The sequence below is a fragment of the Sciurus vulgaris genome (genome assembly GCF_902686455.1).
Source record: "Sciurus vulgaris genome assembly, chromosome: 1".
Classification (NCBI taxonomy): Eukaryota; Metazoa; Chordata; class Mammalia; order Rodentia; family Sciuridae; genus Sciurus; species Sciurus vulgaris.
In genome coordinates, this window is record NC_136461.1 from 33,508,888 (window position 1) to 33,520,744 (window position 11,857).

Sequence of the window (11,857 nt, forward strand, 5' to 3'; positions counted from 1 at the left end):
CTCTCTCCCTCCATGGGGCCCTCCCTTCCTATGTCCTGTACCTTGCCCCTCCTTGCCCAACCCATAGTACCTTAGTCTTGGCACCAGGCCAAATGGGCCTCCTCCGCGATCCCTGTCTTTTCCCAGAGGGCTCCCCTGCCACTCACACAACCCACAAATAAACATTGCCCCTCCATCTCTGGAAGGGCCCATGTACCTCTTCCCCATCCCTGTGGCCAAGCATGGACACCCTTTATCACCCAGAATTTATCCCAGGGAATCCACGTGTACAGGTAGGTTCTAGCCCTCCTAGACTGGTAGCCTCCCCTGGCATCACAGCGAGGATCCCTTGTGGAAAATCTGACCTCTCTTCTCCACCTTAGCTTCCATAACCCACCTTCCACTGACCCCGGCCTGACACCTGGAAATCTCAGGCCAGTGCCCTGAGAGGCTTCTCTGCCCCTACATCTGGGTGATCAAGAAATCTCTTACCTGTGCAGATTCATATCTCCATGACTCTGGGAACTTTGGTCTCTGCCAACTCTCATTCCTGCCTGTCAGTGTCTTTACCTGCCCCTCTCCAGCCCCACCACATTGTGCTGACCCTCACACTCCACAGGTTTCCAACAACCCTCCCTCCCGGGAGAAAACCAGAGCTCCCACTGGAGCAACCCCTTGGCACTCCTCACCCCCATTCAGTCTTCTGCCCATACCTACACACCCTCCCAAAGGTCACCAGTGACCTACCTCAAGACTGCCAGATCATGATCTCAAACAGTTCCCCCAACTCCCAGCAGCACTGGGTATTGAACCCAGGGACACTCTGCCATTGAGCTACACCCCAACCCTTGTTATTTTATTTTCAGACAGGGTCTCACTAAGTTGCCCAGGCTGGCCTTGAACTTGGCATTCCTCCTGCCTCAGCCTTCCAAGTAGGTGGGATTACAGGCATGAGCCACCACAACCAGCACAGAAACACTTAGGATGATGATGATGATGTTGACCACTCCTTCCTGCTTAGGCTTCTGAGTCAGTCATTTCTAGTGTTCCTATTTCACTTACCCTTCTCTCATTCTCTTTCTCATGCCATAGGTTTTGATCTACCCACTAAGAATCAACTCGAGCTAAGGCTCCATCTCAGATAATCTTCTTACAGTACATGATGTCCAGCTTTGCATCCCCCATCTATGGCTTCAGTTACCTTCTATTTTGTATTAGGTTTTTGGTTCTGTCTTGATATGTTCAGGCTACTGTTCCAGAATACCTTAGTCTATGTGGCTTTTAGAAAGCAGAAATTTATTTCTAACAGTCCTGGAGGCTGGAGGTTCAAGATCAGGGTGCTGGCAGATTCAGTGTCTGGTGAGGACCCTGATAACTGTATTGTCACTCTGTCCATGCATGGTGGATGGGGTATGGGAGGCCCCCTGAGTCTCTTACAAGGACACTCTTCCTGTGAGATGGGCCTCTAGAAGCACCAGCTAAGAGAGGACTGCTAGCTGTGTGAGAACAGCTCCAAAGGTAGTGAGGTAGTGAGGTATTGAATGGCGGGTGGAGACTGCAGAAGTTGCTCTCTGTAAGTGCTGTCAGGATGTGGAAGAGAAGGGGTGGAGGGAGGCTGAGCAGTAGCTGGAGGGTGAAGCAGTTCCTATAAGAGTCTTGCACACAGCAGAGGACCTGGCCTGGAAACAGACTGTAAGCAGTAAGTACAACTGCTCACTCAGATATAGAGAGGGCATGGCAGTTATGGCCCAGAAAGAGGACAGCAAGGAAGAAGCACAAGTAGTTACAGCAGAACCCTAGACACCAGTGGCTGGTAAGGGAGAAAGAGCCATAGACAGAGATAGAGGGCTGAAGGTGTAGCTTAGTGGCAGAACACTGCCTGGTAGGCATAATCACCAGCACTACAAAAAATAAAATATTCCTTAGAATTTTTTTTTAAATGGTGGGAAAAGGAGGCGTAGAAGAAGACCCTGCTGAGAGGTTGGGTTGTGCGGTAGTTGAGTGTGTCCAGGATTCTCCCATGGCAGTGGATCTTCAGGAGCCTCCTCGTTTGTCTACGTAGAAAAGGGAAACGGGTTATCACCTGGCTGGAGAGCTACACCCAGGGCAGGCTTCCGTGTCCACTTTTCATTATGAAAGAAAATTGTCCAGGGAATGAAATAGTTCAGATTATGTGCATGTACAAATATGACATAATGAATCCCACCATTCTGTATGATTTTAATGCACCAATAAAAATAAAATATTAGCAATTACTATAAAAAAATGGTCAAACATAAGCATGGAGAATAATATGCTCAGCTCCCATGTACCAGTTATCCACACATGTCCATTGTTTCATCTGTCCTTCCTTTCATGCTCCCCACCCCACTCATGACTTAGACAAGTCTCAGTAGATCTCTCTGGCCATAAATACTTCATTGCGGGCTAGGGTTGTGGCTCAGTGGCAGAGTGCTTGCGTGGCACATGTGAGCCACTGGGTTCGATCCTCAACAACACAAAAATAAGTAAACAAAGGTATTGTGTCCATCTACAACGAAACAAATTTTTAAAAAATACTTCATTGCATTACTCTAAAAGATAAAGACTTTTTTTATTATCATGCCTAAAATAGTTAATAATTTCTTAGTGTCATCAAATATCCAGTCCTCTGCTAACCTGTTACCCCTCAGTGACTCCTAGTGGGTGCTTTTGAAACTGACCCATCAATTGCTTATTTCTCCCTAGGAGAGGGAGGTATGGAATAAGTAGTTTTGTAAGTTTCTACATGTGCTTGAATCCTGACTGCCATTCTTCTGAACCTGTTTTCTTGCCTATAAAATTTAATTCCCTTCAACAAATATGTTTATTGAGCACCTACTTTGTGCCTAGCACTCCCTACCTACAAACAGAAAGGAAGTTCAGAGCCAAGGAATATAGGAATTTTGCTGATGACTGCCTGAGTTTATTGAGAAGATTTAGAAGGTTGGAGATGGTTGACTGGATCAGAATAAGGACTGACAGAGCCCTAAATTTTTTTTTTTTCAATAATTGGCTTCGTTGTTTTTAATACCTTTATTTTATTTTTACATGGTGCTGAGGATCGAACCCAGGGCTTCATGTGCACTAGGCGGGTGCTCTACCCCTGAGCCACAACCCCAGCCTCGAGAGCCCTAAATTCTTAGCACCAGTAAATACTATCTGTGAGTAGAAGTGTGGTGAAGCTCTGTGATGCAAAAGCAACAGAGAGGCCGGTTGGATACAAGCCAGGATTGACATTCATTCCTTCATTTATTCAGTCACGTTTTTCATTCTTAGAGGGACTTGGTCATTTAAGTACTGGGAATGGCACTATCCTGGAAAACCTGAAAGGCTGCGTTTTCCCTGCGATTTCCACATTAACAAAAAGAATAGCCTCTTATAGTGAAGTGCTGTGGTGCACACCCAGTGAGTTGGGAAGCAGAGGCAGCAGAATTGCAAGTTCAAGACCAGCTGAGGGCTGGGGTTGTAGCTCAGTGGTAGAGCACTCGCCTAGCATGTGTGGGGGGCTGGGTTCAGTTCTCAGCACGACATGTAAATAAATAAAAAATAAATAAATGAAAGGTCCATCAACAACTAAAAAAAAAAAAAAAAAAGACAAGCAACTTAGCAAGGCCCTAAGTAACTTGGTGAGACCCTGTCTCTAAATAAAAAATAAAAAGGGTTGGGGATGTGGCTCAGTGGTAAAGCACCTGTGGGTTCAATCCCCAGTACCGAAAACAATGTCTGGAGGATGTGGCTCAGTAGTGTGTCCCTAGGTTCAATCGCCCGTACTGCAAAAAAGATAGATGATAGGTAGGTAGGTAGATAGATAGATAGATAGATAGAGCTATATATAAAAATTTTATTAATGCTAGTCAAATGTCCTTATCACAAAAAAAAGTATGAGGTGATAGATGTTGATTAGCTTGATTTAATCATTCCACTGTGTAAATGTATAGCAAAACATCATATTGTACCCCATAAATAAATATACATATATATGTAATTATTATTTGTCAATTAAAGTTTTTTTTTTTTTTAAGTTACGCTCTGCTCCTCAGGCTCCCTGGCTCCTGTGATCAGGGAGGCAGGATTTTATCAGCATCCCCAGGCCTGGAGAGTGAATTGCATCAGACCAGAGTGACTCCACCCCCTTGCTCTTGGACTTCAGTGACTCACCTGCCTGCCCTCAGGGTGTCTAGAACCTAGGTGCTTCCAGACTAGCCATGGGTGGGTTGGAGTCTGAGGAAACAAGGTCCTTCCTGCAGAACTGATGAGGGGACTGGGAAGCTTACACCACCCAGACTTGGGAGAAGTCAGGGTGTAGTTCTGAAGGAACAAAGGTTGTGGAGCGAAGGTTGTTTTCTCTGAGTCTCGGGAAGAGGGATGAGTTATGGCACCCTGCAGCAGGGTCATTGTGGTCTTGTAGACACCATGGATGACAAGTGTCTGCCTTAGATTTCCAGTCACAGAGCTTCTGAGGGCAGGGACCCCCAAGAAGCTGCCTGCCTCATCACTTCTCCATCTCTTTCCTTCTAGTCTTGGACACACAATATCCAGAGGGAGAAGGAGTTCCTGCGGAAGTTGGTGAAAGCGCATGTCATCACTGACCTAAGCAGTGGCATCTGAATGGACCCAGCACTCGGCCACACCGGCCTAAGTGCCATCAGAGCAAGTAGCAACCACCTGTGCAGCAGTCCTCAGACCCAGAGAAGGACAGTGCCAAGAGGCCCCAGGGGCAGTGAGGCCTTGGTGGGCAGAGCTGTGCCTGTTCGGAAGCCAGCCTCAGAGACCAGCACTCAGCCTCTCTCAGCCTGGGTCCGTGAAGCCAGAGGGCCAGGAGGCCACTGGCTGTGCCCAGCAGGCCCAGCATGCAGGAGGTGGGACATTAGGCAGCACAGCTGCTGCCAGAATTGTTTCTCCAATCAGTGTTTGGTGTATGATCGTTTTGTGAATTTGGGGGGGGGGGGGGGGATAATTTATTTTTAAATAAGATTGGAGAAGTAAAGTTTGGTCCACTTGCTGTGCAGGAAGAGGCCCACTAGAGGGCCCATCAAGCAGTGGTACCAGTTAGCTGGAGGGTGGGAATGCGGTGACCAGCCTGTGCTGCACTGCAGGGCCACAGGGAGGTGAGCAGCATCTCGTGCCAGTCCCCTCCTGCTCACCACACTGTTTGGCCTTTCTTGGGGAGAAGATGGGGTATTCCCACTCACCAGCCCCCAGCTGTCCTGCAGGGAAACCCTGGAGCCATCCCTTCGGAACCAACAGGACAGCCCTGGGCTAAAGCAGAACTTGAAAGCTCAGGAGGCCCAGCCCAGCTTGATAGGAACGGCTGTTCTCTCCTCCCCAGCTACACCTGATCCACTGGACACCACCCAGGCCTGGACTGACCCGCTTGTCAGGTGTTCTGGCTTTCCACAATGAGACTGCTAAGTCCTTGGGTTCTGCCTTTAGCCTGGACCAGAGGGAAGTGAGGCCCAAGGACTTTACCAGGCCGTGGCAGCCATCCTAGGCAGCCTTCATGGAAGCAATAAAGATCTTCCCTGAACCTGGCCTCCTTTTTTGCTTTTTCCAACTTTCCTGGAAGAAAAAGGAACCCAAGGCTTTAGCTACTTATGCTAAACCCAAGAGCCTCCTCTCCAGCCCACACATCATCAGATCCCTTTACTTCTCATGCCATGTACCTAGGTGGCCATCTAGGAACCTCTGGGGCTTTACCTTAAGAGGGAAAGATCACTGGTAGCCCCTGGCCTGAAGAGGCCCACGGACCACCCCTTGACACCCACAGCTTGGCTCTGGGAAGAATATGCCTTGACCCCAAGTTAGCACATAGGCATGACCTCTCCATCCATCCCCCCCTTCCACACAGAACAGGGGACACACAGCCCAGATCTAAACAACCCCTGAAGAACTTCAGAAAGGACACCCTCCACCTCATCGCCTTAGAACCCTAGAATCAGATCCATCTTTTCCCCAGCATTCCCAGCAGGCCTGAGAATGGACAAACATACACACACTTGAGGCCATGTGGAGGGAGCTTCCTGCACCTCTTTCCTACTCCAAAAGTCCAGGAGTCCAGGTAACCCCAGGCCCTCCCACTGTGACTCCCCACATGCCCTGCTCACTTCTAAAGTCTGTTCCCAGACAGAGGCCTCATCTGAGGGGAAGCAAGGCCCTGACTTGCCCTTCATACTCTGCTGAGAACGGGCCCCTGTGATGCACAACTCCAATGTACCAGTTCCTGCCTGGATGGTACCCAATTAGAGTTGTACAGGGACTAAGCTGCTTGCCCAGAAGTAGTGGTCCTAGCTGAAAAATCCCCAGGAAAGCTGCCCCAGGGCAACCAATTAAGGGAGGCAACGGATCAAGCTGCTCACCACTTGACCTGTTCCACATGGTCCTGTCAAGCTTCCAGCAACGGCCTTTCTCCACAATCTGACTAGTCCCCAGCACTGCACAAAACTCCCTCACAAAAGCTGTGATTCTGAGCCCTGGCTGTACGCCAGAATCACCTGTACAGATCTGGAAAACTGCACCTGCCCACCCGAGACCTGGTGACTAATTCAGATCCAGGTGGGGCCCGGATGTGGTGGTTCTTAAAGATCCCCAGTGGTTCTGATGCATAGCTGGGTGCAGCTGGTCCATACACGTTCCCTGCGCACTCAGCCCCACCCACAGCTTCTAGTTGTGTGTCAGTTGGTCAACAGTTCTCATACTGTCATTGCCAACTGAGCTCCCTTCACTTTGCTCTAGGCTATAAATTCTGCTGCTTCCTGATCATTTGCACTAGGAGAACCACAAGCCTTTCCAACTCAACATGTTCAACGCTGAACTCATGAGCTCCTGCCCCTAACCAGCCCCTCCCCAGGGAGCCTCATTTCCCAGTGTATCCTCTCCACTTGGCCACCCAGTCCACCTCTATCCTTCCTATTTGTTCACCCCATGCAATCAAGTACCAACTGAATTTTCACAGGGGTGTGTGGAGGATTGGTGCCATGCAGCCCAGGCTCCCTGTTCAGGCCTCATCCTCTGCCCAGCAGTCTCCTGACTACCTCACCTCTCTCCTCTATCTTCCCTGTCTCCAAAGCATCCTGAAGCTCTCAAGAGTCATGCACCAAAAATGCATCCTTGATCACACCATTCTGCTGGGAGACTCTTGAGGATAAAAGGCCAGATTCCTTAGTACGACCTTTCCAGCCATGTTACTCACCCAATCCCCAGCCCACCTGCCAAACTGCCGTAATTAGGCATCGAAATGCCACTTTCCAGCTCCTGCTTCCGGCTCCAGCTCACATGTTCCTCTTAGGTGACCATCCCCTTTAGCCCACCTTCCCACTTCCACCGGCTCTGCTCAGTGACGTTGGTGTTTGCATGTGCCGCTCCCCTAAGTCCCAGGCAGCTCAGGAAGTGAGCGGTGGGTGTAGTGGCCTCGGACCTTAAAAGCACGGAGTCTTGTCGTCCGAGGCCGATGACCCGTCCATTGGGAGAGACTATCTGGGGGTCCCAGGCGCTGCAGGGCAACCAGTCGGGACCCCCACGTCTGCACACTCAAAGGCCGCGGCCGAGGCAGCGACCGGCCTGTCCCTCCCTCCCCGCCCTCGCTCGCTCTCCCGCCCTCGGCCAGTCCTCCCAGCTCCCTACTTCGCGTGTCTACAAACTCCGAACGCCCAGTTTCCGCGCCTCTCCGGTGCCCGCGTTCTCTATTCTGCATCCAAGGGTCCTCTCCCAGCGTCAACCCCCCACCTCGGGAAACTCAGGGGAGCCAGTGGGGACCGGATCCGGCGGGTGGAGCGGCCAGGTGAGCCCTGAAAGGTGGGGCGGGGCGGGGGCGCTCTGGGCCCCACCCCGGGATCCGGTGACGCCGGGGCTGGAATTTGACACCGGACGGCGGCGGGCAGGAGGCTGCTGAGGGATGGAGTTGGGCTCGGCCCCCAGAAACGGCCCACGGGCTCCGCCAGCAGCAAGTCCCTCGGGTCCCAGCCCTGGCTGTGACTGGGGTTGGGAACCCCGCACCCGAGGTAAGCCAACCCGCTTGCCCATCCCCTGGTCCCTGCCCTGGATGGACGCTCCAGGACCTGGGGGCAGAGGCAGGGCAGCCTTCACTTTTCTGGCGTCCTCCCTCTCCTGGGCCCTCAGAGCAGCTCTCTGCCTCTCCCAGCCCCTCCAGTCCCTCTTGTCCCTTGTTAGCCTGTGCTAGCCCTCCTGTAATGTGAGGCTCCCGCTGCTGCTACAGGGCACAGACTGGCTGCCAAGGCTGCACTTTTGGCTAAAAAAAGTGCTGCCAGGTGCACAGCCTTGGGAATGAGCCATTTGAGCTGCGGGGGAAAGTTCAACACTGGTCCCAGGAAAGGTGCCTAGAAGAAAACGGTGCAGGACCCCAGCCCATGGTGAGTAGTGGGTGATGGAAGTGGGTGGCAAGGGCTGAGGATCAAGTGGCCCAGGAGAAAGAGATAGGACCTGAGTCGCTTGCCAGTAAGGGCCCTGCTCCTGGGCTCCCTCTAGTGCAGAGGCCTTACTTTTGCTCCATGGGTGATAATAGTCAGCCACCTGGTCTTGAGGACTCTGAATCTAGTTAGCCAATAAGCCAACTCCTGGCCCTGTAAGAAGACCTAGGGAGGTCTGTTCCATAGATGTGTAGGCATTCTGTGCCCTAGAGGGAGGTGGATGACAGCCCCATCCAAGAGAAGACTGACTAATGAGGGTCCATGAAGATTCTGGGTTTCCAGAGAGGCATTTGGAAGTGCAGTGGGGAGCTCAGGAAGGCTGGCTGGGATCAGGAAGGATGGCTCATGGGAGAAACTTCTAGGAGCTAGGTCAGGCTGCCAAATGCACAAGAGGCTAAGGAAGAGACAGACCTGGGCCAGTTCTCAAGGTGGCTCATCTTCAAGATCAGGCTGCTATGGAGGCTAGCCTGGTCCTCCTGGAAGGGACTCGGTCAGACCTGAGAGCAGAGAGAACATATAAAAGCCCACCTCCCCTTCAAGTCTGCAGACTTGGCAGACTCTGCCCTCTGGTGGCTATAGGAAGCCATGTCCCAGGCCCTGTGTTTTCAGAGGGCCCATTAGCCTCCACCAAATGCTGGTGAGAGACATCTGTGGACAGAAGAGAAAACACACGCCTCTGGGTCCAGAACACACATTACAGAGAACAAGGTGCAGTGGTGCTGGCCCTGGTGGGCAGCCTTGGAGGCCCTACTGCATTGCCCCAGGCCTCGCTGGGCCTCACTGTCATCAGATAACTCTCAGAATGACCAGTAGCCACTCTAATTCTTCTCCAGGTCTCAGATTCCTCCCCTGTGGCATGGGGTGAAAGCTGTCTGTGGGACCAGGGATGGTCAGCTGCTGCTACCTTCTTCAGTCAGTCTTGGCAGCTCCAGCCCCACAACACAGAACAGGAAAGTTCTGAGAAAACAGGACCCTTCTCCCCATGCCTGTGTGGGTCTACCCTGTGACCTTAGGTAATCTCTGAGTTTCTCTGAGCCTTGTTTGCTCATCTGGGAAAAGGGAATTAAACCATTTATTTACCTCAGGGAGTTGTGAAAGAGGAAACAGCTGCAAAGCACCTAACACATAATAAGATTCTCAGTGCAGCTACTTCTCCTGGATTGAGTCCAGCTACCCAAGTCTCCTGTAGCTTGGAGAAACTCAGGTGGAAGAATGACCTCCTCAAAAGATAGCTCATCTCTCAATATGCAAGCTGCCTCACAAAGAGGGTGGGGGAACAGGTCAACAAAGGCTGATGGGAGCTCCTGGTGTTGATAGAGATGGAACTTGGACTTGGAGGCCCTACTGCACTGCCCGACTGCTTCTGGCCTAAGTGGCAGGTGAGTGACCCACAGGCACTCCCGGCTGGTTTTGAGGAAGGGTGGTTTGACTGGGGAGGAAGAGCAGGATTTGGCCTGGGCTGGGACCAGGTGTAGGAGGGGAAATGGTCAGGCAGGGAGGAACCAGGCATGTGAGTTAAGGAACTGGATTTCTCTGGATGGTCAGTGCACTCAGGCGATCCCTCCCATGGGCTCCCAAAAGCTGCAAACACATTCGTATTGCATCTAAGCCCTTCCCGGCTCCCCACAACTAGGAGCCCAGCCCCTCCCTGGGCTCTCCCCACCTCAGCCCACCAGGGTGCCCTCTTCCTTCTTGAGGCTCCATATCTGTCTCTGCTGCAGCCTGCCCTGTGGCCGGCCTTGATCGCTCTGGTTCTACTGAGCAGCGTCACCGAGGCCTCACTGGATCCCTTGCCCCACAGTCCGGCCACCCACGAAGATCCCGCGCCAGTCCTGGCGCCGCCCACCCGCCACCACCCCGGTAGGTGAGAGCGGGAAGGGGCTGGGCAGGGGCGAGGCTGGCCCGAGGCTGGCCCGACAGTGTGTGACTTTATCTCCTTCCAGGGCAACTCACGGCCCGTTTGTGCGGCGGAAAAGCCCGGCGGCCACAGCCGCAGCCTCCCCAACCGGTACCCCCACCGCCCGCGCCCCGACCCCCGCCCGTGTCCCAGCCTGCTGCGCCCCGCGGAGCCCGCGCGGCGCGTGCAGGAGCCCGGGGCAGCCACACGCGGGCCACGGGGACAAGAAGCTGCCGCCTGCGTACGCAGCTGGTGCCGGTTCATGCGCTCGGTCTGGGCCACAGATCCGATGAGTTGGTGCGTTTCCGCTTCTGCAGCGGCTCCTGTCGCCGCGCTCGCACTCCGCACGATCTTAGCCTGGCCAGCCTGCTGGACTCCGGGGCCCTGAAGCCGCCTCCGGGCTCTCGGCCAGTCAGCCAGCCCTGCTGCCGGCCCACTCGCTATGAGGCAGTCTCTTTCATGGACGTTAACAGCACCTGGAGGACCGTGGACCACCTCTCAGCCACTGCCTGTGGCTGCCTAGGCTGAGGGATCTCTCCAAGGCTTTGCAGACCCTTACCAGTGCATCTTGCTGCCTCAGCTGGACCCCATTAAACAGGGGCCTCAGCCACAGATGGAGGCCTCAGAGCTGAGGCACTAGCCCCATCTGAGACATCGAACATCAGCCCTGGAGAAATGGAGGGACTATTGATCAGCAGCCTGAAGGGGCTTATATGGACACCAGAGACTTCAACCATGGAGACACTGGGAACCGCTTCTCACATACTGGCACTATCCAGGCACAGGTCCTGAGACCTCCTCTAGAGAATCTAGCAATGGCCCAGCTGGGGTGGAATTGGAGGAGTCACATTGCATTTGCATGGCTGAAAGTGCCTGTGCTGGAGCGGACCTTGAACTCACTCCTGGGCACTGGACCCCTATTTATTATTTCTAACTTATTTATTTACTCTGGTAATTTGTCATATCCTTTCCTGGGCAGTGGGGGGATTGGTAGAAGAAGCTAGATGGAGTTGTGTCCTGACCTTCCCACTCATACACTTCGCTCAGCAATACAGGCCTGGCCAGCTACTTGCCCCCATTCAGTAGCTCTGAGATGGAAGACATGGAGCCCTGGGCAGAGTGGGTGGCCAAGGTGCATTCACAGCCAGCTCACAACCCCCTCCACAGTTTCCAGCACTTGGGACCCGGGTTACCTATATGAAAAGAAACTACAGATCCTTCTAAGGAGGAAGCCCCATTGGTATTCTTGAGGTCCTAACTTAGTGGGTAAAGACACAGAAAACCATACATTGCCCGCCCCACTGATCAGTATCTACCATCCAGGGAACTGTCTTGAAGGCACCCTGACAGGTGCATACACTACCTCTTCTTGCAGATGGTCCAGCATGGGGAGCTCACTGCCTTCATCCCATGAAACAGTCCAGGGCAAGAAAATATCTGAAAAATGCTGAAGGTGGGAAGAGGGTGCACTGGGATGCTGATTTGGGGGAATGAAGCACAGAGTTTCACAGACATATGAATGTAGGAAAGGACTGAA

General features: G+C 52.7%; 2 protein-coding genes across 8 annotated transcripts in view; both read left to right on the plus strand.

The window, feature by feature from the left end:
* The window catches only part of ST3GAL3 (ST3 beta-galactoside alpha-2,3-sialyltransferase 3), a 171,217-nt gene extending 165,690 nt beyond the window's left edge, over nucleotides 1-5,527 (plus strand). For all 4 annotated transcript variants that reach the window (XM_079151928.1, XM_079151930.1, XM_079151927.1 and 1 more), the window contains one exon: nucleotides 4,519-5,527. In XM_079151928.1, coding sequence (XP_079008054.1) covers nucleotides 4,519-4,608 — 90 coding nt within the window. In that variant the 3' untranslated portion in view covers nucleotides 4,609-5,527. The remainder of the gene's footprint in view (nucleotides 1-4,518) is intronic.
* A 152-nt stretch (nucleotides 5,528-5,679) lies between these two features.
* Nucleotides 5,680-11,267, plus strand: ARTN (artemin). Of its 4 annotated transcripts, none has more exons than XM_079152071.1 (5): nucleotides 5,680-7,997; nucleotides 8,213-8,366; nucleotides 9,565-9,802; nucleotides 10,145-10,283; nucleotides 10,367-11,267. In XM_079152071.1, exons 3-5 carry the CDS (start codon nucleotides 9,743-9,745, stop codon nucleotides 10,846-10,848), a joined length of 681 nt encoding a protein of 226 aa, XP_079008197.1. In that variant the 5' UTR covers nucleotides 5,680-7,997; nucleotides 8,213-8,366; nucleotides 9,565-9,742; the 3' UTR covers nucleotides 10,849-11,267. The 4 variants fall into 4 exon arrangements, with proteins under 4 accessions (XP_079008197.1, XP_079008198.1, XP_079008196.1 ...); XM_079152072.1 differs by having other exon boundaries at nucleotides 9,704-9,802; XM_079152070.1 differs by having other exon boundaries at nucleotides 9,741-9,802.
* The last annotated feature ends 590 nt before the right edge of the window (nucleotides 11,268-11,857 follow it).